We start from the raw sequence: 25,767 nt of genomic DNA, 5'->3' as shown, positions 1-25,767 counted from the left end.
TATATGGGTTTTAATATTATTTCAGATTATATTTCCTGAAGTTCAGTTTTAAAGGTACTCCATGGCAAAACTAAAAAAATGAGCTTGCATACAGGGAGCAAACCTTCCTGCTAAGTAGTTTACTTTATTTATTTTATCCCTACCTCACTAGTCCACTCCACAGGTCTGTCTATAATCTGTGATCCTGGAACACATCTGCTGGTGATGGTGGAGTCCAGGGTAAGCTCCTTTTCATGCACAGAGCCTGAGGTAAAAAAAAAAAAAATGCCAGAAGTTTCTCATAGTCACTAATTAAACCTGCTCTAGAAGTTTCTGTTTGATTGAGGATGATGGAAGCAGAGAGAGCACAGATTACAGGATGCGCATGCGCAGTACACAGCGGACACTATCCGATGGGCGACTCTATATGATAGGACACCTGCACACAGCAGAGAGACACACTGGATATGTTGACCAGGCGAAGGCACGAAAGAATGACCCAGGCAGTTTAAATATCCAAAAGGGGCTGGCTGTAGGCTGGACTAATAAGGCAGGTAATGGTAACCAGGTGAATCATTGTGGAAACAATGAGTGGCTGGTGATTGTCTGACAGCTGAGCAGCCTGAGCACTGAGAAGAGAGCTGCTAAAAGCCCAGCTCTGACACTTTTTAATGGGAGGGTACGTTTTTTTGTGTGTTTTTTTTAGCTCAACAGCGATGCTGAAAGCAGGATTCTTTTCACCTCAACAGAAGCGCATTGCCCCACTATGAACACATTCATTGATTTTAAAAGGAAGCATTCTTCTTGAGCCTTTCAGGTGCTTTTTTAATGCAAAACCAATGTGAAAGGGCCCTTATTTGCCAGCTGTTGGACTTCAAAGTATTTGTCAAGTCAACGAACAAAAGCATAATATATTGATCCAAATTATTTTCTAAATTTCTAGGAACGTATTTAAAGCATTTATAATTTTCAATTGTGCAGGGTTGTATTTGTATTGCCATAGGGTGCCATAGGGTGGGCTGCCTAATGAGGTCAGATACTTTGAGACAGTAGTAAGAAGAGCCGGCAACACTGTAATGCTTGAAGTGTCATTTATTGGTACATCAGAGTGACAGTAAAACAATAAAGCTGACGCGTTTCGGCAAAAGCCTTAGTCGTAGCTAAGTCAGCTACGACTAAGGCTTTTGCTGAAACGCGTCAGCTTTATTGTTTTACTGTCACTCTGATGTACCAATAAACGACACTTCAAGGATTACAGTGTTGCCGCCTCTTCTTACTACTGTTGCATTGGAGCGTGTTGGGACACATTGAGCCTTGGCACCTGTGAGTGGACCTGGTGTATGGATTGAGTTGTCCCAGCAGAGAGCGCTGTTACTTTTCTTCTTTTCCATGTCAGATACTTTGAGGTCAGATACATTGGGGAAATACGTTCCCTGTCAATGTGTTTTACCGCTGTCAGTCAAGGAGTGGTGGGGGGGGGGGGGGTGGTTGGCAAAGTCGATTACAGGAGTACAGGCACGCCGTGCGTCAGCATGGCTCCTTTTAGCTCCAGTCAGCAGGATCAGGCCTGAAAACTGACCATGCCACCATAGATCTGCTTCTTTGCTTGGCAAGGATTTACCCAGAAGCCAGTTTCACTTGGTATTTTCTAGTATACAGGACTGCTATGACACAGGTAGCAGCATGCCACACACTCGTGTAATAAACTAGTGCGTTCCTGTGATTTTTTTAATTAGCTAAAGGTACACTTTAGATATGGAAAAGCAGGGCTTTCACTCTAGGATGAGTTATATATATTTATGTATAAAGCTTAATTTGGCTCCCTAAAATACCAATTAAGGAACGTGCCTGAAGCCATATTGGCGAAGTGAGTACATCATGATTGATGACAGGCTTGGAGGATCTGTTTGCATTGTGAGAGGGGAGCTCTCGGCTTGTTAAAGTGATATATGTATTTAGTGTATGCATTTTTCTTCTTCCCTTCCCTTGTGTGTTCTCTGTATCTAAAGGTATCTAGGTCACTGCTCTAGGTGTGCATTTCACTCGGCAAAATGGGCTGTGAATTATTTCCCAGTCTAGACGAGCTGGATTCAAAGAATAAGCAGATGATGATCTTTGTGATAAAAATAAAATTGAACTGTTAAGATCGCTCTTCGGACTTGGTCAAGCCAGTGTTAGCAGCCCCAATGCATATCTTCTCTACTCAGCTTGTCCTTCTAGTGTGGTGGGTGGAAGAAGAAGAAAGAGGATGGTGTTGATCTCTGCTATATGAAAGAAGCCACCCGGGGATCCTTTGTCATTAGATTGTGAGCTAGCCTAGGGACCATGCTGGAAGGTACATCATAATCCTTATGTCCTTTGTATGAAGGGAACCCTGTATCTGCAGATAAGGGCATCATCTGTGGAGCTAGCCTAGGACCATGCTGGAAGTAATGTCGCAGTGTCCCCTTTATGTCCTGTGTATGAAAAGAACCTTTTATCTGCAGATAAGGGCATCATTTGTGGAGCTACCTAAGGACCAGGCCATAAGGTATGTCGCAGTGTCCCCTTTATGTCCTGTGTATGAAAAGAACTCTTTATCTGCAGATAAGGGCATCATTTGTGGAGCTACCTAAGGACCAGGCCATAAGGTATGTCGCAGTGACCCCTTTATGTCCTGTGCATGAAGAGAACCCTTTATCTGCAGATTAGGACACCATCTGTGGAGCTAACCTGGGGACCGTGTTGAAAGGAACCAATTTAAGTTGATTCACCGACAGTCCCATTCACTTTAACCACTTTAGGACCGGGCCTCTTTTTCAGATCTGTTGTTTGCAAGTTAACACTTTTTTTTTGCTAGAAAATTATGTAGAACCCCCAAACACTATACATTTTTTTCTAACACCCTAGAGAATAAAATGGCGGTCGTTGCAATACTTTCTGTCACATCGTATTTGCTCAGCGGTCTTAAAAGCGCACTTTTTTAAATTAAAAAATAAGACAACAGTAAAGTTAGTCCCATTTTTTTTCTTATTTATCTACCTTTTATTTTTTATTTTTACACTGTTCTTTTTAAAAATGTAAACATCCCTTGTAATAGAAAAAAAACATGACAGGACCTCTCAAAAAGACCTCAGTTCTCATATCTACACTAAAATGCAATAATAAAAAAAAAAATGTCTTTCATTTCAAAAAAAAAAGTCCCTATGGGTGGAAGTGATGTTTTGACGTCGCTTCCACCCTGTACTGATATGGAGATGGGTGGGGCCATCTTCCCCCTCACTCGTCTCCATACCCAGCAAGGGAGAAGATCTGATCGCCTCCACCACTGCCGATGTCTCCGGTAAGCGGCGGAGGGCTCTGGGGCGTGGCAGGTGGGGGTGGGCCCCTCTCCCGCCGCCGATAAAAGTGATCTTGCGGCGAATCCGCTGCAGAGACCACTTTTATCTAAAAGCGGCCAGCCAGCCAAAGAAGAGGATGCCATAACAATGATATTCCTCTTCAAAGTTAGGACGTATATCGACGTGCGGCAGTCTGTAAGTGGTTAATGCCACTGACAGAAGGTGAGGGATGTGGCGCCAGCAGGTGAGAGGATGGCCGCTAACAGGCGCTGCCATGATGCATCTGAAATTACAGGTGCTCTTTAAATGTAAGGGCTTTTTTTTTTGCTGGCAGTTAGAATCTTTAATATTCGCAAACAAAATTAAGGTTTAATAAGCTGAATTGATTCAATCACAGTTTATAGTGTACATCGACCTGCAATACAATGGGATAAAGGAATATTCCTGAGCTTTGGTTTTATCTCATGGTTACTGTGAATTTGTGTGAATGCATCAATGCAGTGCATGTTATTGCAGTTGGTAGAGCTTGGGTTCATTGAATAAGTTTACCAAAAAAATAAATATTGTAGAATATTGCAGAATATACAGCCTCATGCTACCTAACTAAGCTCCATTTCATGCTAAATAAACAAAAAATTAATGTATCTTGAATAGAAAACTATCTGTAGATAGATTTTTACACCAAAAGCATTTTATTACATTTTATTTGATAAAAATCAAAAAAATCTGATTTAAATTTTAAAAAAATCCGATTTTTTTAAGTTTTTAAATCATTGATTTTTATCCACCCTGATCCCTCCTACATGAAACATTTCAGTAGGTATGAAATTCCAAAGGTAACATTCTGCTGATCTCAGCAAAACCCAGATTCGTCCATCAGACTGTATATTGTAATCATATCCCCTCTTAAGCACCTCTTCTCCAGAGCGAATAACTGTAATCATCGTGATTGATCCTCATAGCTGAGCTGCTACATCTCCCTTACTCATTTTGTTACCTTTCAACGAACACAATATTAGCACTTACTGTTGATGGGGTCAAATCTGGCATAGCAGAATTCCTTGCACTGATGTGCATTGAGATCCTATGATTGTGACAAATTTAAAGTGGAACTTTCCCCACAACAACTTGATAAAATGATGTTCTTTAACAAGAAACATACATTCCACATTAATAATTATGCTACCAAAAGTAATGTGTGTTGTAAATTGCCTTCAGCATTGTTCCTGTTTCTTCTTGCTGGAGGCTGCCATTTTGCTGAACCCCAGAGCCCCTGAGTAGCAGTAAATCTTTAGGTTGTCAGCAGATTGGCCTCTACAATTTCGGCAACTGGGCATGTGCAGAGCAGGGTCAGACAATGTATTACTGGCTTTTTAAACAGCGTAGACACTTATTTTTAATGTTTTACATAGCTATACCTGCATAAGGGGCCAGCTTGAAGTGATCTAGCAGGACTTCATTTTCTGGCTAAAGTTCCACTTTAAAGTCACTGAGCTCTTCAGTTCAACCTTTTCTACTGCCATTGTTGGTCAATAGAGATTGAATGGCTATGTGCTATATTTTATGCAAAACTTAAAGTGGTTGTAAACCCTTACAAACTACTTTGACCTACAGGTAAGGCTAGATTAAGTCTTACCTGTAGGTCCAAGAAATATCTCCTAAACCTACACGGTAATGCCGAGTGTGCAGGATTGTGTCCAAGCTTAGTCAATACCCCAGTGTGACGTTTTTTTCCTGTGTACCTCCCTACTCCTCTTCTACATGACATACATGATGTGCATTTTAAGATGACCTCTGAGAATATAAGTATGGCAGCCCCCCACCCCCCACTTTTTGCTCTCACCACTGCATTTCCCCTGACCCCCTGCTCTTAACATTGCACCTACACAACTGACCCCCCTCCTTGCTCTCACCATCACCTGACTCCCATCTCTACTCCCTTCTCTTACTAATTCCCTGACCTCCATACTCTCTCTTTACTCTCCCAACTGCTCCTGCTTCCCCATTACCACCATGCCTGCAGGCTCCTCCTCATGCTTTCATCAGCACACCTTTATGTCTTTCCTCTGCTTTTACCACTGCACCATTCCACACATGATCCCCCCCTCACCACCATGCAGACTGATTGGCTCCTTCTGCTGCTTCTCGTTCACTGTAAGCTCTGCTGTACAAGTATTGCAAGAGGCTGCTACCAAGCCATTTAACATACCTTTAAAGCTGAATTCCGGGTATGGCAATTTAGACACAGTTGCATTGGTCCAGTGATAACTATGTATGTGCCAAACCTGTTGGATCTCTGAAAGCTAGAAACCACTGTAGTAGGTACTGCTACAACAGGGATAGCCACCAGCTTCTTGGTCCTGTTTGGAGTGGCTACACAGCTGCTTACTGAACACAGGAGGCCACTTGCTTGGCACAGGCACCATTCAGTGTTCTCTGATTGGACAAGGCGGAGATTGTGATGTCACCACCTCCCCTTCTCCACCTCATCCAATCCTAGAACACTTTGGATTCATTAGGAATAAAGAGTACAATTGTGCTTTTTCAACCTTGTGGTAACGGTATGGTGAAGGCCTTTTTCTGTTCCAGCAAGACTGTGCTCCTGTACACAAAGCCAGCTCCATACAGACATGGTTTGATAAGCTTGGTGTAGAGCAGGGGTCTCCAAACTTTCTAAACAAAGGGCCACTTTACTGTCCTGAAGACTTTAGGGGGGTTGGACTGTGGCCATTGGAGGTAGAAAAGGTCCTGACGTCAGTGGGAAAAAATATTGCCCCATAGTTTGTTTCATTGGAAGTATTTGCTCCCCTTTATTGGTGTCAGTGGGAGGAATTGAACCCCATCATTGATGTCATTGGGCTCCATTGTTGGTGTCAATGGGAGGAATTGTGCCCCATTGCTGGTATCAGTGGATGAAATAGTGCTTCAATGGCTAAATAAATGCAAGCTAGGGAACACATCTGGCCCCGGGCCACAGTTTGGGGACCACTGGTGTAGAGGAACCCTAATGGTCCGCAAAGATCTCTAACCTTAACCTTGGTCCACAAAACTGCTCCCTCTTGTGTTATGGAGATGGGTGAGGGAGTGTACCACAGTCCATCAGGGGAGAACTTGGCAGGGCTGACAACACTGCTGGCTGTTTGGACTGGCAGCGATGTCAACACACTATAGGAAATGAGGTGCTCTGCGTATTTCTGGCAGATCAACAGCTACTGTATATACCCATACCCGTACTTCGGTACTGCAAAAAAAAAATGGGAAGATGTACTAAATATTTCTTTTATTTTGCCAAGCCATACACTTTAAGAATAGAAAATGTCTTTGAGATTTTGTTTATGTTATATTAGTCTTTTGGACTTCGATATGTTAGTTGTGCCAAATCCACCATATCTAAAACAAATTATAATAACTAATGCACAAGTTCTAGGCTGTTGCCAGGGTTTCTTCCCATTTGGCACAGCTCCCGGGCATCCTTGAATGGATGGGCATTGATGCATTGATGCATCACCCATTTAGAGAGCACTCTCCTACCTATTAATATAGGAGTTCTTCCCTTGCATATTGTATGCCCCAATGAGGAAGGTATACTATATTGTCAAAAGTATTGATACACCTTCCTTTACACACACACATGAACTTTAATGGTATCCCAGTCTTAGTCTGTAGGGTTCAATATTGAGTTGGCCCACCCTTTGCAGCTATAATAGCTTCAACTCTTCTGGGAAGGCTGTCCACAAGGTTTAGGAGTGTGTCTATGGGAATGTTTGACCATTCTTCCAGAAGTGCATTTGTGAGGTCAGGCACTGATGTTGGAAAGAAGGCCTGGCTCACAGTCTCCTCTCTAATTCATCCCAAAGGTGTTCTAACGGGTTGAAGTCAGAACGTTGTGCAGCCCAGTCAAATTCCTTGACCCCATCGCTCATGTCTCTATGGACCTTGCTATGTGCACTGGTGCAAATCATTTGGTGGAGGGGGGATTATGGTGTGAAGTTGTTTTTTAGGGGTTGGACCTGGCCCCTTAGTTCCAGTGAAGGGAACTCTTAAGGCAGGGGTAGGCAACCTCGGCACTCCAGCTGTGGTGAAACTACAAATTCCATCACGCCTCTGCCTCTAGGAGTCATGCCTGAGATTGCCAGGGTCTTGCATTGTCTCATGGGAGACAATAATAAAATAATAATTAATAAAATGACGGCACTCTGGCTCTAGAAAAATGATGGCACTTTGGGTCTAATAAAATGATGACATTTTGGCTCTAATAAAATGATGACACTTTGGCTTAAAAAAATAAAAATAACGTCACTTTGGCTGTAGAAAAATGATGGCACTCTGACTCTAGAAAAACGACGGCACTGACTCTAGAAAAATGACGGCGCTCTGGGGGTTATTTACGAAAGGCAACTCCACTTTGCACTGAAAGTGCACTTGGAAGTGCAGTCGCTCTAAATCTAAGCCCTTGTACACACGGTCGGACATTCAAACAACAAAATCCGTCGGATTTTGTCCGAAACTTGTGTTGCATACACACGGTCGGACAAAGTTGTCGGAAAATCCGATCGTACGGAACGTGACGACGTTATTTCGTTACGACGGGACTACGTTCAGGCTAGTAGCCAATAGCTTTGGTCTAGGAATTTGATCTGAGCATGCGTGGCACTTTGTCCGAATTCTCTACACACAATCGGACAAAGTCCGATCGGATCATGTTGTCAGAAAGTTTTATAGCCCAGCTCTAAAACTTTGTCCGTCGGATATTCCGACGGAAACAGTCCGATGGAACCCACACACAGTCGGATTATCCGACAACACGGTCCGATCGGACATTTTCCGTCAGAATGTCCGACCGTGTGTACAAGGGCTAAGGGGTAGATCTGAAATGAGAGGAAGCTCTGCTGATTTTATCATCCAATCATGTGCAAGCTAAAATGCTGTTTTTTATTTTCCTTGCATGTCCCCCTTGGATTTACAGCAACTTTACTTCCAAGTGCACTTGCAGTGCAAATTGGATTTTCCTTTAGTAAATAACCCCCTCTGACTCTAGACAAATGGAGAATACACTGTGCACTTTGCAAAGTGCATTTGCACGCTGAAAGAGCAGTTGCTCCACAGCTTAATAAATGAGGGTGAGCCCTGCTGACATCCAATCATGTGCAAGCAAAAATAATTTTATTTTTTTATTTTCCTCGCATGTGATTGGGTACTCTTTGCAAATTGAAGCATTACCTCAATTACTAAGCTCTGGAGCAACTGCACTTGCAAAGTGCAACTACACTTTGCAAAGTGCACAGTCTATTTGCCTTTAGTAAATCAACCCCTTTGGCTCTAGAAGAATGACAGCACTTTGGCTGTAGAAAAATTATGGCACTCTGACTCTAGAAAAATGATGACACTTTGGGGTTGATTTACCAAAGGAAAATAGCAATTTGGCTCTAGGAAAATAATGGCACTTTAGCTCCAGGAAAATAATGGCAATTTGGCTCTACTAAAAATGACAGCACTTAAGCTCCAAGAAAATGACGGCACTTTAGCTCTAGGAAAATGATGGCACTTTGATTCTAGGAGCGCTAGGAAAATGATGGCACTTGGGCTCTATTAAAAATGACAGCACTTTTACTCTAGTATAAAATGATGGCACTTTGGCTCTAATAAAATGATGGCACTTTGGCTCTAGAAAAATGAAGGCACTTTGGTTGTAATAAAATTCTGGCAGTGTGGCTGTAATAAAAAAATACAGCACTTTAGCTCTAGAAAATGATGGCACTTTGGCTTTAGAAAATAATGGCACTTTGGCTGTAAAAAAAAAGATGATGCCACTTTGGCTGTAATAAAATTATGGCACTTTGGCTGTAATAAAATGACGACACTTTGGCTGTAATAAAATAAGGGCACTTTGGTTTTAATAAAATGACAGCACTTTGACTGTAATAAAGTGATGACACTTTGGCTGTAATAAAATGACGGCACTTTGGCTCTAGGAAAATGATGGCACTTTGGCTCTAGGAAAATGACGGCACTTTGGCTCTAGGAAAATGACGGCACTTTGGCTGTAATAAAATGACAGCACTTTAACTGTAATAAAGTGATGACACTTTGGCTGTAATAAAATGATGACACTTTGGCTGTAATAAAATGACAGCACTTTGGCTCTAGGAAAATTACGGCACTTTGGCTCTAGGAAAATGATGGCACTTTGGCTCTAGGAAAATTACGGCACTTTGGCTCTAGGAAAATGATGGCACTTTGGCTCTAGGAAAATGATGGCACTTTGGCTCGAGGAAAATGACGGCATTTTGGCTGTAATAAAATGACAGCACTATAACTGTAATAAAGTGATGACACTTTGGCTGTAATAAAATGACAGCACTTTGGCTGTAATAAAATGATGGCACTCTGGTTCTAATAAAATAATGACCCTTTGGCTTTAATAAAATGATGGCACTTTGGCTGTGATAAAATGACAGCCATTTGGCTTTAATAAAATGACAGCTCTTTGGCTTTAATAAAATGACGACTCTTTGGCTCTAAACCTGCATCCTTCCCAGGTGCTCCAGGATTACCAGACTGTAGTGTTTTAGTTGTTCCTGTTTGTGCAGTTCCCGTGAGATGCTGCAGGCTGTTGCGTTGACATAACTCTCTCTCTGGAGTGATTCGAAGACTGTCAGATCAGCTCAGTGACGGGAAGATGAGTGCGCTTTAGCCTGCTTATAAGATAACGCAGCTGAAAGATAAGCAGAATTCATAGCACATGGCCTGAGTCACAGCTGAGGGCTTCACACTGCATTACACAGCTCCACCACACTTCTCTATTGTCTGTATAACTTCATACAACTGCACTCAGCACATTGCAGTCTATTGGAGTAGCAATAGATGCTGCAGTGTTACTGCTTCTGCTGCAGGTTCATTGACTTTGAAGGAGCCTCCTTTTGTCCCTGCACCAGCAATGCTCATTTTGTACTCATGGGCTAACATGGAATTAACTTGATGGTCCCATTGGCTTTTTAGTTAACTTTGGTTCCTACACACATTAATAGTCCTGATCAGGGCCGGAGCTACCTATAGGTTGAGGTGGGCACCAGCAGGGGTGGACTGGGCCGGGGCTGCATGAATTTGTGGGGCCCGCCGCCCAAGGCAGCTGGGCTGCTCCTTGGGCCTGCGCCTCTCACCGGACTCTCTGCGCCGACCTGAGTGTGCTGTGCTGTGCCCATTTGCTCCCCCTCCGGTGAGGTCCCCTCCTTCGCAGCAGCCTGTTGCCCCTCCCCCTGCCTAAGGAATCCTCTGGCTTGTTGTATGAGAATGGCAGAGTGGGAAGGGTGGACCATGGTGCATATGGCGGAGCGCAGAGAAACAGTGGTTGTTGCTGAACCAGCGGAGGATTCCGAGGGACGGCTGGGTGGCAGGACCCCAAAAATAGTACTTTGTCTGGTGCTGGGGAGAGCCTGACAATGGAGCTTGAAGACCATGGAGAGATGAGGAGGATCCATCGATATACATTGTACTGGGGGAAGGGGGCGGGGGTGTTTTGTGAGCGGTGTAGGGCTGTACCAAGGGCTGGGTATGTACAGGACTTTCCAGCCAGAGTTAGTAGGAGTCAGGTAGGTCAGTGTATTGGTCAGGTAGGTCAGTGTAGTGGTCAGGTGGGTCATTGTATTGGTCAGACAGGTCAGTGTATTGGTCAGGCAGGTCAGTGTATTGGTCAGATAGGTCAGTGTATTGGTCAGGTAGGTCACTGTAGTGTTCGGGTAGGTCAGTGTATTGGTCAGATCGGTTAGTGCAGTGGTCAGGTAGGTCAGTGTAGTGGTCAGGCAGGTCAGTGTATTGGTCAGGTAGGTTAGTGCAGTGGTCAGGTAAGTTAGTGTAGGGGTCAGGTAGGTCAGTGTAGGGGTCAGGTAGGTCAGTGTAGGGGTCAGGTAGGTTAATTCAGTGGTCAGGTAACTCAGTGTATTGGTCAGATAGGTCAGTGTATTGGTCATGTAGGTTAGTGTAGTGGTCAGGTAGGTCAGTGTAGTGGTCATGTAGGTTAGTGTAGTGGTCAGGTAGGTCAGTGTAGGAATCAAGTATGTCTGTGTACTCTCCACCCTGCCGTATACATGGGCAGGACAAAGGGGGTGGATTTGGAGGTCGAGCCAATGGGGGCTGCAAAATGAGGTTTTGCCTAGGGTGTCAGAAATCCTTGCCTGGTCCTGATTGTGCATGATCTAGCAGTCGGTAAATCAATACTTCAGTGGGCTCTGTACAAAAACACATGTACACATTTGGCATTCTATGACTAGCAGTTAGATTGGAGAAATCCTTTTTAGTCTTTTCACTCCCTCCCCAAGAATGCATAGCCATGGGAGGTCTACAGATGGAGTACTATTCCTCCCACTGATACCAACGATGGCTACTAAACTTCTTTGTAATAACTAAGATGGGACATTGTTTACCCCCACTGCTGTCGGTACATTTTCTACTCCCAATGGCCACATACCGGTCCCCCTAAAGTCTGAAGGACAGTAAACTGCCCCGTTGTTTAGAAAGTTTGGTGTCTTATGTGAACGAAAGGTTTAAGGTAGGCGAATCATTTTTAATTCAAAGTTATTTTGATTGATTGTTGTAATCTAATCCAATGCATTTTGAGTGTGTTAGAATCCCCTTTATCAGGGCCATGTTGAAGAAGATCTACTAATATCCTAAAGCAAGTTGGATACAATCACAAAATGTGAATCAAGAACTTTTGAAGGCCCCGCTCCTCCTTTTTCACCTTGTACTCTATTCAGATTTAGTCAGGCATTAATAAACATAATGAACATAATAAATGTATATTCCAATCTTAAATAAAGCTTTCATGCCCCCATTATACTGTAGCAGACCTAGGCCTTGCACCTGATGTTCTCCTGAGATCCCACTTGTAAGTCCTGATGACCGTCAGCCATGAATGGATGGGGATCTGATCTACTTTCACGCTCTGGTGAACGAGCTAAATAAAACATAATTGTGGATGAGCACCGGCATGTATTATTAAACACCTCACAGCGACAGTAGGAGTCGGAGGAGGGCGAGATGTGGGAAATACCAGGTGATAACCACCACTCGAGGGTCTTGTTATCTGTGTCATCTTGGTGTAGAGGAGCTGCTGTGTCATGATTCAAAGGAAGATTATGGTGTATTCTACAAATTATCATTTGATATAATGTGACAGTCCCCAAGTAACAGACAAGATAGGTTCTGTAGGTTTGTTCTTAAAGTGGTTGTATACCGCTTTTTATAATTTTTACCTACAGGTAGGCTTACCTGTAGGAAAAATGAATATCTTCTGACTTCAGCGGCGCCTGTGCTTTAAAGGTCCGGACCTTCCTGGAACAAAGGACTCCCATGCGCATGCCACTCACAGCGCCAGAGCCATGAACCCAGAAGGCACGCTGAGGGGAAAATATCAGCTCCTTCGTTGGTGACCGTATGCGATGCCGACGCTTTGATCTAAAGTAAGTATTTCATAATGAGCTAGTATGTGATGCACACTAGCTCATTATGCCTTTGCCTTACATTTTTTTTTTTCTGTGGGTATACAATCGCTTTAAGTTGAATTTGTACACATCACTCAGAACATGATGGTAATGTTCACTGTTGATCGTGGCACCACAGGGTAGAAAAACCACATGAATAACGCCATGTTTGTCCCAGAAAACACTTGCCATCACTTGACCTGCAGACGCAGTTGTTCCAAATTTTTTGAGTGGTGGTGAGTCTGCATGCTTCCACTGCTTTGATGCTCATTTTGATCCTGGAGTGAAATTATGTGCCCAACTTTCATCACATATAATGATCTACAAAAAATCCTGGCTTTCCCTCTCAAAATGCTCCTTCAACTCTTCAAATCTTCTGTGCCGGTCAAAAGCGGAAAGCTGTCTTGGTACCCAGTGTCTAACTTTTCTAGAATGTGAATGTTTTTGAATGATTGTGTTCACTGTTCCCACAAAAATATTTTTCTCTAGTGCAATTTCACATCAGGTTATGCGACAATTATCTAGGATCAGGCGTTCTACATGCTAAATGTTCACAGGAATGACTGCTATGGGCTGGAAACCACCATGGCCAGGATCATCACTGAGGGACGTACGGTCATCTTTGAAACGTTTGCTCCAATCAAATGTCTTACTACGGCTGAGAATCTCATCACCATACTGTCCTTGAAGTCTTCTATAGATATCAGCGGATTTTACGCCTTCCTTCACAAGAAACTTCATCACCACACACTGTTCCATGCATGCACTAACACTGTTGTCTGCCATCTTGATTAACGGTCTCTGGATTGGCCTGCAACATGTGCTCCGCCTATCAGTAATAGAACACACTGGCCACTTACTACTTTGTGTAGTACCACCATGCTAGCAGAAAGTCCTGGTTTGACTTGAACTCCCCTCTTATGTAAGTTGGAACAGGTACATTTTTTAAGTGTTTAACTCCAGAAAAAAAAATATTTTTTAATTTTTTGGATAGCATAGGGAAGGGTTAACACCCCTGTAACTTTTGTTTTCCCGTCTGTGCCACTGTTCAGAAGATTTCACCTCACTTTCTATCCCTATGACAATTGGATTTTAACAATTTTGGGTTGTCCGTGGAAATGAGGATTGGTGATAAAGTTTCAGTGGAGACACCTTTTTCCCATAATAACTCTTACAGGAGTGAATTTCCCTTCTTAGGGGTAGATTTCCTCTCACTTCCGATTGTCTGCCTCCGTTTGTCAGTATGGGTCATATGTAAGTTGGATGTGTGTAACTTAGGGGCTGCCTGTAATTTGTGCTCATTCACTTACCGCCCGCCCACCGTCTAATGACGGAGGGACGATGCAGCTCTCGTTCTGGATGGATGTCATAAGATGGCACCCACAATGGGCGCAGCATGGCGCTCACAGCCACGCCATGTTGCTAGGACATGGCGTGACCCCGATCTCTTTAAATAGCCGATCACTCAGTTCTTTAACCATGTGTTCGGCTGTGTCCAATCACAGTTGGGACGCATGTAAACACGGAAGTGCCAGTGATCGACTCTCATCGCCCCACGCTGACAGAGAAATTGTTGCCTTGTAGGGCACTGGAAAAAAATGTCAAGTGTGTATTTGGTCTGTGAACTGCATGAAGGTATATTGAAAATAAATGGGCACACAACTTGACGTGCTGTCAAATGTGAATGGGCCCTTGCAGCTATTGGTGTCAATAGGGCCCGTTAGGGTGTAGAGACTTCCTGTTTTAGGAAGAACAATAGGACCTCCCTCCTCATATAATGTAGGGCCTGGTGCTTTCTCTTCATACGATGTAGGGCCTGGTGCTGCCTCCTCATACAATGTAGGGCCTGGTGCTCCCACCTCATAGAATGTAGGGCCTGGTGCTCCCTCCTCATACAATGTAGGGCCTGGTGCTCCCTCCTCATACAGTGTAGGACCTGGTGCACCCTCCTTATACAGTGTAGGGCCTGGTGCTCCCTCCTCATACAATGTGGGGTCTGATGCTCCCTCCTCATACAGTGTAGGGCCTGTTGCTCCCTCCTCATGCAATGTAGGGTCTGATGCTCCCTCCTCATACAATGTAGGGCCTGGTGCTTGAACACTATCAGCAGGCCCAGGAATTGCCATGCAAGGATTTCAGTAGTTGGATTTACATATGCTTTAAAGGGTAAGTTCACCTTTTTACAAAAAATGAAAAGGCAAACTAAGGCAGCCCATAGATGGTGCAAATTTATTTCATGCAACCACGGGTTGCCAGAAAGAAGTTCACACGATTCCCTTATCAATACAGACAGGAATCCCTCCTGCCGAGTAATTGTCTTCTCCCAGTGGGGGAATCCGTTCCCACCGGGAGAAGACAGTGATTATTCCTAGTGGCTATAGCAACCGCTTGCGATAATCACAAGTGAACCTGGCAGGCTGGTTGTACCCAAGTTGATCGAAAGATCAACTTGGAACATTCAGCCTGCCCATTAATGGTTTGAATCTTGGCCGGTTCAGCAGGAACCTTCAGTACTTGTGTGCCGCTGTCTGTTCAACAGAATCTTGTCCTAAAGCAGAACTTCAATATTTTTTTAATCTTTACATTGATTAAATCTTGGAGGGAAGCTTCAGAATGTCAAAGATGTTTTTATTACAGATTATGTGAGCAGACTGCAGTACCTCTGTAACGACTTGCTTCTGCTGAAGGGCCATACTGGAAAACCAGCATTCGATCAGTGCTTGCAGCCAATGGCTACAGCGCTGATCTGTGTATTCTGGTGTGGGGGGGGGGGGTGCTTGCATTGCATTCATTCATTCTTTCTGTTTTCAGCTCTTTGTAACTGTTTGCTGCACAAAACTAAAAGGCAAAAAGACAGGTTACAGGCGGATTAAAAAAATAAATATAAATTGAATTTGGATATTTCACCTGCTTGCCTAAAATGTAAAAATAAAATACTAGCAGGGAAAAAAAGAACTCTTGTATGCATATTATTTAAACAAGAAAGACAATGCAATGCTAAGGTCCCCGGGGACAGGCCAACAAAAGATGACCTATGCTGTGAGACAATTTTCCTCCAGATTCTAAATAGAAAAGGATTGGAAGTGTACCAGAAAGCTGATGTTAAAAGCCTCTGTGTGTTAAATGATTTTTTGGCTTTAGTCCACATTCACATTTGTTACAACAGGTCCTCTTCAATTGAGTTTTTTGATGAGTGGCAGCGCTTTCTGTTTCAGTTCTTTCAGATCTCCTTGTACTGCTTGGCATCGCCACCTGCCCTGTTATGAACGCTTGTTAAATGTTTATTTGATGTTTTATCTGTAATAAGTGTTTGTGCGGCATCTACAAATTACACAGACAGTATTCCAGATTACTGAATAAAACATTCTTGGTTTATGACTGTCCAAATTCTCAGTTTCTCAGTTATTGAGACGGTGGAGGGCAGAATCACCCAGCACCAGAAAAAACAACAATTCCATACTAGAAAATGCATTTCCTGGAGAAAATGTGTGGGAATGCTGAATAGCATCAAAAGAGCCCCATCATATTGCCCCCATAAAAACTGCCCCATCATATTGCCACCATCAAAACTGACCCATCATTTTGCCCCCATCAAAATTGCTCCATCAGAATTGCCCCATTAAAACTGCCCCCATCAAATCTGCCACATCATATTGCCACCATCAAAACTGTCCCATCAGAATTGCCCCATCAAAACTGCCCCATCATATTGCCACCATCAAATCTGTCCCATCAGAATTTCCCCATCAAAACTGCCCCATCATATTGCCACCATCAAAACTGCCCCATCAGATTTGCCCCATCAAAACAGCCTCATCATATTCCTCTATTATAAATCAGTACATGGTGTGTCTGTGCTCTACCCCACCGCCCATCACTGTGTATAAGAAGCTTTGTTAACCATGGCAATAAAAGCCTTCAAAATGAAGTTATAGCCAGATAGCTGAATATTTTGTTGACATTTTAAAGTTTGGTATCTGTAGGTGAAAGTATGAAGGAGCTGAAACTTTTGGGAGCGGAAGAAGATTTTAAGGATTTGAAGCATGCTCTCATTCACTTCAATGTTAAAAAAAAAGTCTTACAAAGCTTAATATTTTAAAAAGTATAAATAGTAGAAAAAAAAGTTGAAGAAGTCCCACCATTAGCTGAAAGAGCTGAACATTTTAAAAGTTGAATGGTTTTAATAGCTGAAAGTATGCAGAAGTTATGCAGAGCCAAAAAACGTACGGCATAATAAAATTAAAAATAAACTAGAAAATGCATTTCCTGGAGAAAATGCATGGGAATGCTGAATAGCATTAAAAGTGCCCCATCAGAATTGCCCCATGAAAACTGTCCATCATATTCCTGTATTATAAATCAGTACATGGTGTGTCTGTGCTCTCCCCCACTGCCCATTACTGTGTATAAGAAGCTTTGGTAACCATGGAAACAAAACAGACAACAGTGACAAAAACAAAACAAAAGCCTGGATGTCCTAAATTTAATTAAATTTTCTGAAATGATCACTAAACTTAAACAGCTTTTTCACAAAAACTGTAAAAGATATCAAACTGAAAAGATATAGCCAGATAGCTGCATATTTTATTTTAAAGTTTGTTTGGCATCTGTAGGTGAAAGTATGAAAGAGCTGAAACGTTTGGTAGCGGAAGAAGATTTTAAGGATTTGAAGCATGCTCTCATTGACTTCAATGTTAAAAAAAAGTCTTAAAAAGCTTAATATTTTAAAAAGTATAAATAGTAGAAAAAAAGTCCCATCATTATCTGAAAGAGTTGAACATTTTAAAATGTGAATGGTCTTAATAGCTGAAAGTATGCAGAAGTTATGCAGAGCCAAAAAAATTACGGAATGATAACATTAAAAATAAATAAAAACGAATAACAATAGTGGGACTGCTAAAGCATTCCCACTAATAAATGATTTCATTCCGCTAATCAGCAGTCGGCGGATCAAATAGAACCGTACAGCTCTCCGGCTGATTGGTTAATAATAGTCCCAGTTTGTCTCTGTAATCTCCATAAATGTATTCAGCGTATTTCCCATCAATTACTCCAGAAGACCAATAATTCTGATACTTTATGGCACAGTCTGGTTCCAGTATCATCTGATTTCTCATTACAGTAAAACCTTGGATTGTGTGCATAATTAGTTCCAGAAACATCCTTGTAATCCAAAGCACTTGTATATCAAAGCAAATTTCCCCATAAGAAATAATGGAAACTCAGATGATCCGTTCAGCAACCATTTATTCATAGGTTCTTCAGTTTATAGTCCATATAAAAAGATTATAGCAATGTGACCAGGTTGTTTAACCATAAATGTCCATCCACGATCGGCAGCTTCCACAAGGGGATTAGAAGCAAAATCCAGCAGGAGCTACAGAGTATAAAAGAGAAGAGAGGCGCTTCTCAAACTTTTCAAGGGAGGGAGTTTAGCAAGACTCATGACCACTCAAAATTAGAAGAAAAGAGGTTTAACCATAAACTACTTATAGGGTTCTTTACTGTAAGAGCGGCAAGGATGTGGAATTCCCTTCCACAGGCGGTGGTCTTAGCGGGGATCATCGATAGTTTAAAAAAACTATTAGATAAGCACCTGAACGACCACAACATACAGGGATATACAATGTAATACTAACATATAATCACACACATAGGTTGGACTTGATGGACTTGTCTTTTTTCAACCTCATCTACTATGTAACTAAAGCCCCGTACACATGATCGGAAATTCGGCCAGCAAAAGACCGATGAGAACTTTTGGTCGGAAAATGCGACCGCTTGTATGCTCCATTGGACTTTTGCTGGCCGAATTCCCGCCAGCAAAAGATTGAGAGCATGTTCTTGACAGTCAAAAGTTCAGCAAACTTTTGTGTGACCGTGTGTATGCAAGCCAAGCTTGAGCGGCATTCCTTCGGAAAAACCACCCAAGATTTTTCCAACGGTAATTCTGCTCGTGTGTATGGTTCATAAGTGTAGAAATATGTTGCTAAATGTTGTTCCTTCATTAACTATAACCATATTGCTACACTTAGAGGCGCCTCTCTTCGCTTTTATACTCAGTTGTGACATAACGCTACTCTTGTATCAAGACATCGCTTGTATATCAAGTCAAAATTTATTAAAAAAATATTGCTTGTCTTGCAAAACGCTCTCAAGCCAAGGTTTTACTGTATTGTCAATGGACCTTTATAACAGTAAACTAACATCTTTTTCCGGGGGCAGAGTCAATTTTTTCCCTCTAGTACAGAGGCAAGCTTACATGTTCTCTGTATACCGTATATACTCGAGTATAGGCCGACCCGAATATAAGCCGAGGCCCCCAATTTACCCCAAAAAAACTGGAAAACTTATTGACTCGTGTATAAGCCGAGGGTGAGACATCCCTGTGTCCCGTCCATCCCTGTGTGTGTGTCCATCCATCCATCCCTGTGTGTGTGTCCATCTATCCCTGTGTGTGTGTCCGTGCAGCCTTGTGTGTGTGTCCGTGCAGCCTTGTGTGTGTGTCCGTGCAGCCTTGTGTGTCCAGCCTACCTGTGTCCCGAGCCTCCGTCCCGTGCCTCCATCGTCCCGTGCCTCCTCCGTCCCGTGCCTCCGTCGTCCCGTGCCTCCGTCGTCCCGAGCCTCCGTCGTCCCGTGCCTCCGTCGTCCCGTGCCTCCGTCGTCCCGTGCCTCCGTCGTCCCGAGCCTCCGTCGTCCCGTGCCTCCGTCGTCCCGTGCCTCCTCCGTCCCGTGCCTCCTCCGTCCCGTGCCGAGCCGAGCCTCCGTCCTTCCAGCCATTCTACCTTTCAAAAGCCGCGCCTCCACCTCCGCCTGTGATAGGCGGAACACTCAATTTCCCAGCAGTCTGTGTTCCGCCTATCACGGACATCCTCTCATCCTCGTCCGTAGTACGAGGATGAGCGGATGTCCGTGATAGGCGGAACACTGACTGCTGGGAAATTGAGTGTTCCGCCTATCACAGGCGGAGGCGGAGGCGCAGCTTTTGAAAGTTAGAATGGCCGCCGTCTGTCTGCTCGACACGCTGATCGAGCAGGCAGACGGCGATGACTCGAGTATAAGCCGAGGGGGGCACTTTCAGCCTCAAAAAAGAGGCTGAAAATCTCGGCTTATACTCGAGTATATACGGTATCATGTCTAAGGAGTCTCAGTTCTTCTCTAAAGCCCTCCACTATTAGTTGTGTGTTTTTATACGTTTGAAGTGATGCTATTAATGCTTTGCATTACAATAGTCTCCATATATCTTGCCTTCCCAGGTTTCTCTCTTCCCCCTTATCAACACGCTAAGAACATTTTTAAAGTAAACCTTTCCATTTTCATGAGATACCTTATTTTTGACCCAGTGTCATCCTCACTGGGTCATTGTGCTTCTCTATGCATTGCAGACAGATCATGGCTTGTCGAAGTGGCTGGCAGTGATCTGTAGATAGCTTCCTGAAATCATCACAGCACCCTGCCTTAATACTCCTCTCTAGAGCCCTCAGCAAAACTCCGGTGGGTGTAACAATATGGCGGCTTTCCCTCTTCTCACTGTATCCTTATTGTGGAGGAGTACCGGGTGTAGGGTGTAGCAAAATGGCGGCGACAAAACGTCACTTCCGTTACACATTCTGACGGGTTGCCTAATCTGACAAAACACAGGCAGGAGGGTGTGCTTACCTGAGAAAACCTCTCCTGAAGACTCCTGGGATGTATAACATCATTTTGGCAGAGCCAGAAACCAGGAAGTAACTGAAGAAATGTAAAAAAAAAAAAAGATAAAACAAGTAAATATAATATACCTTCCTATCTATTTATTAATGCTAGCTGCATAAGGATTAAACACAATCTATGTTGACTGAGAGAATAAAGTTGTTCTTCAACCACTTGCCGACCAGCCATATATATAAAGCGGCAGGCCGGCTCTCCTGCGCAATCCGGCGTAGCTGTATGACGGCTCTCGTAGGCCCATTAATGGGCGGTACACGCTGCGGAAGCAAGCCCGCGGGTCGGGCGGATTCGATGTCCGCCAGTGACTCGCGATTGCCTGTTACAGAGGCAGAACAGGGAACTGCCTTTGTAAACAAGGTGATTCCCCATTCTGACAGGTGACATGACAGGGATCTACTGTTATGCAGCTATGAGTAAGCACTGATTACGGTGCGAAACTCGTCAGATTTTCCTGTACCCTGTTATTCTTTTGCTGTGGATTTTTTGATTTTGTTTTGATGTGACCCACGTTGTTTCAATTAAAGATGGGATTTCAAGTCTTTTTCCAGTGTGCGGCTATCCAGTTTTGTCCTGCTTGTTTGCTCAGGGATCTACTGTTCCCAGGAATAGTGATCTTTGTCATGTCCCTGACAGCCCACCCCCCCCACCCCCTACAGTTAGAACACACCTAGGAAACACAGTGAACCCCTTGATCGTCCCCTAGTGTTTACCCCTTCCCTGCCAGTGACATTTACACAGTAATCAGTGGCTATTTATAGCACTGATCGCTGTATAAATGTCAATGGTCCTGAAAAAGTGTCCATTCTGTGCACCGCAATGTCGCAGTCCTGCTAGAAATCACAGATCGCCGCCATTACTAGTAAAAAAGAATAATAATAAAAATGCCATAAATCTATCCCCTATTTTGTAAATGCTATAAATTTTGCTCAAACCAATCAATATACGCCTTTCGGGGCTGAAGTGGTTAAATAAAAGTTCAGATTGAACAGAAAAGAAAAGCACTGTTATTTGCCTCTGGAAGGAAGGAGAAGGAAGAAGACTGCAGCTTTTGGGATTCATTTACTATTAGGCCCCTTTCACACAATCGGCCCACAAAGATCTCCCTATCCATTTTTTGGGAGGATCTGAGCAGGCCTCCCATTGACTTGTATGGGCAGGTGTATGTCAGCCGAGATGTGTCCACTGACGCCTGCCTGCCATCCGAACCAACAAGATCCACTGAAAACAGACGGAAGACGTTATGTTCGCCACCCGTCCAGCGGATGAGATCGGATGAAAGCAGACATGCTGTCCGTTTTCATCAGATCTTCCCATAGAGAACTGACAGGTCTGTCCCTGCATAGTGAGCAGAGATGAACCTCTCATCTGCCTGCTCAGCGGGGATCAATGGAGTGATCCCACCGTTGAGCTAGCGGGGTCCATCCATCGGATCCACCCCGTGTGAAAGGGGCCTTAGATGCAGGGTGGGTGATGGGGACAGGGAGTGTGCTGGAGGGTCTATTGATGCTGCCTGATGGGGGATCTATTGTTGCTGGCGAGGATCTATTTTTCTTGTAGGGTGGGGGGTCTTATGTTGCTGGTAGAAATCTGCTGTTGAGGGAGAGGAGGGGCAATTGCTGCTGGAGGGTCTATTGATGATGGCTGCTGGGAGATCTCTTTTTGCTGGGGGAGTATTGTTGCTGGGGTGTTTATTTGTTGTGGGCATCTCTTGTGTTGGGGTCTAATGTTGCTGGGTTGGAGTCTGTCAAGTTACCTACAAATTACTTTCTAGCACAAAATGATACTTTGTTCTGTTCTCTCTAAAATGGGTGGTACAGGGAAGTGGGTAGGGGGTGGCACCAAGGAAGGGTGCTCAGAGGTGGGCAGGGGGCAGAGACGAAGGGTGACCCAGAAGAGAGGAGTTTCTTCACCAATTCTCTGAGAAAAAAAGCCCTGGTCCCTGCACCTTTCTGCATTCTATGAGGCTGTCATCCTGAGCCTTGCTTCACCAACTAGTAAATCACTGAATTAGATTGTGCTTAAAAAGTGTCCCGGCATATGATTTGCCCATGCTTGTTTCGGGTCAATGAAGTCTCCTGCAGTCAACAAGCCCACGGCTGACCATGTCTTGTTAGATCATTACTGTGTTTGCCTTTTAAGACCGTAGAGCGTTCACTGATGACCTCTGATTTAATGTCTTCTCCTCTTCCAGAGCCATGACCGCCAACACCGCCAGTGCCCGTATCCTCATCAAAGGGGGGAAGGTGGTGAACGATGACTGCACGCAGGAAGCCGATGTATACATAGAGAACGGCATCATCCAGCAGGTGGGCCGGGAGCTGATGATACCAGGAGGGGCGAAGGTCATCGATGCCACGGGAAAGCTAGTGATCCCTGGAGGGATAGATACCAGCACCCACTTCCACCAGACTTTCATGAATGCTACGTGCATGGACGACTTCTACAATGGCACCAAGGTAAGGACCACTGGGGGATCACTTTCTTCTTTACAGGCAATCTCAGGATGGCGATAGGGTCCATTTTACAAAAAATGTGTAAAATAATATGGATCCCAAACCTAATGTCTCTTACTTTCCTTCTCTGTTTTAGCATTGGATTATGGAAGGGTTACAACCCCTGTCTGGGTTTCATCGCTGGCTATGTCGTCACCAGAACAGATGAGGGAAAAATCTTTTAATGGGGACACTTGTTCAGGTCACAACTGACTTGGATAGGAGAGGGATTTACACTTACTTTCTGTTGTCGCAGGAACAGGAAGTGAAGGAAAATCTCCCCAATGAGACACAGCATCAAAATAAAAAGAATCCTGTCTTAACCATACCCAACCTTATTAAAAACGAATAAAAGGTTTTGAATTTACATACATTTTAAAGTATTGCTAAAGGCAAAACCTTTTTTTTTTTTTTTTGTTTTGGATAGAGTGGAGAGGAATTACAACACCTGTCAGTTTTTATTGCTGTCCGTGCCTCCATTAGGGAGGTTCATTCTCAGCATTTGTCCTGTTTTCTATTATCACAGAGAGTGAAAAGTGAATGAAAGAAAATCCCAAATTTAGGGAATAGAGGGGAAATCTTCCAATGGGGACAATGTGTCAATGTGCAGAAAAATCCTGGCACCCCAATCCTGGCACCAGACTCACCCGCCATTTGCCTCACATGGAATCACTGGAGATCCTGTCTCACGGTGAGTCATGAGTGGCTGGAACGCGTGCTCCAAGATGTGGAACACAAGGGTGGAACCACGGAACTGGAAGTTCCACAGCTCCAGGGGTACGTTCCAGCCGCTCATCACTCACCGTACGACAGGATATCTAGTGACTGCATGTGAGGCAAATGGGAGGGTGATTCTCTGTGGGTTGCCAGGATTTTCGGCACATTGACACTCTGACGGATAATATATCTTAGCACTCATTGAGACTTAGGCCGCGTACACACGGGCGGACTGTTCGCCCAACTTAGTCCGCTGAACAGTGTTTCAGCGGACAATCCGCTCGTGTGTGGGCTTCAGTGGACTGTTTCAGCGGACAGTCTGACGAACAAAGTCTTACGGAATTTCCGTAAGACAGTCCGTCCAAACTTGGTTTCAGCGGACAGTCCGCTCGTGTGTAGGCTAGTTCGACAGACTAAGTTTGGCATATGCTCAGAAAGGATTTACACGGTGAAGGTTGCATTGCAGTGTATTGGACGTCGAATTTCTCGTCCCGTTGTACGTGCCGTTCACGTCATTGCGCACGCTTTCAGCGGACTGTCTGCTCATCGTGTGTGGTCAAGTCCGTTCATGCAAATTTTGAACGGACTGTTTGTCGGATTGTCTGACGAACTTAGTTGGGCGAACAGTCCGCCCGTGTGTACGCGGCCTAAGGCCGCGTACACACGGGCGGATTGTCTGCCCAACTAAGTTCGGCAGACAATCCGACAGACAGTCCGTTCAAAATTTGCATGAACGGACTTGACCACACACGATGAGCAGACAGTCCGCTGAAAGCGTGCGTGATGACGTGTACAGCACGTACGACGGGACTAGAAAAACGACGTCCTATACACTGCAATGCAACCTTCGGCCGTGTAAACCCTTTCTGAGCATGCGCCATACTTAGTCCGTCCAACTTGCCTACACACGAGCGGACTGTCCGCTGAAACCAAGTTTGGACGGACAAAACCAAGTTTGAATGGACTGTCTTACGGAAATTCCGTAAGACTTTGTTCGTCAGACTGTCCGCTGAAAAAGTCCGCTGAAGCCCACACACAAGCGGATTGTCCGCTGAAACACTGTTCAGCGGACTAAGTTGGGCAGACAGTCCGCCCGTGTGTACGCGGCCTTAGACTAATATTTACTCTGATTTTGAAAGGTGTTTTTTTTTTTTTTGAGGGGACTGGTGTTTAACCGGTGAGGGGGTTAAAGGTGCCTCCACCCATTTTCTCAGTGAGGGGGGCGTATCCTCAATGTGCGAACATATACAGTTGTGCTCATAAGTTTACATACATTTATGATTTCTTGACCATTTTTTGGGGAATATGAATGATAACACAAAAACGTTTCTTTCACTTATGGTTAGTGTTTGGGCTGAAGCCATTTAGTATAAATCAACTGTGTTTACCCTTTTTAAGTCATAATGACAACAGAAACTACCAAAATTACCCTGATCAAAAGTTTACCCCAGTTCTTAATACCGTGTATTGCCCCCTTTAACATCAATGGCAGCTTGAAGTCTTTTGTGGTATTTGTGGATGAGGCTCTTTATCTTCTCAGATGGTAAAGCTGCCCATTACTCTTGGCAAAAAGCCTCCAGTTCCTTTAAATTGTTGGGCTGTCTTGCATGAACTGCATGTTTGAGATCTCCCCAGAGTGGCTCAATGATATTGAGGTCAGGAGACTGAGATGGCCACTCCAGAACCTTCACTTTATTCTACTGTATTCAATGACAGGTCAACTTGGCCTTGTGTTTTGAATCATTGTCATGTTGGAATGTCTAAGACTGTCCAATACGCAACTTCCTGGCTGATGAATGCAAATGTTCCTCCAGTATTTTTTGATAACATACTGCATTCATCTTGGCATCAATTTTGACCAAATTTCCTGTGCCTTTTTAGCTCACACATCCCCCAAACATCAGCGATCCACCTCAGTGTTTTACAGTAGGAATGGTGTATCCTTCATCGTAGGCCTTGTTGACTCCTCTCCAAATGTAGTGTTTATGGTTGTGGCCAAAAAGCTCAATTTTGGTCCAATCACTCCAAATTACTTTGTGCCAGAAGGTTTGAGGCTTGTCTTTTGTGCTG

General features: G+C 43.9%; 1 protein-coding gene across 1 annotated transcript in view; it reads left to right on the top strand.

Annotated features, from left to right (window-relative positions):
• DPYSL5 (dihydropyrimidinase like 5) overlaps window positions 1–25,767 on the top strand; it is a 175,971-nt gene that overhangs the window by 32,329 nt on the left and 117,875 nt on the right. Inside the window, exon 2 of the mRNA XM_077489106.1 lies at window positions 22,680–22,944. Coding sequence (XP_077345232.1) covers window positions 22,684–22,944 — 261 coding nt within the window. The 5' untranslated portion in view covers window positions 22,680–22,683. The remainder of the gene's footprint in view (window positions 1–22,679; window positions 22,945–25,767) is intronic.

This window comes from Lithobates pipiens, unplaced genomic scaffold, assembly GCF_037356315.1.
Source record: "Lithobates pipiens isolate NorthernLeopardFrog02 unplaced genomic scaffold, aLitPip1_a1.2 Scaffold_18, whole genome shotgun sequence".
Lineage (NCBI taxonomy): Eukaryota > Metazoa > Chordata > Amphibia > Anura > Ranidae > Lithobates > Lithobates pipiens.
This window is presented reverse-complemented; position numbering and strand designations above follow the sequence as displayed.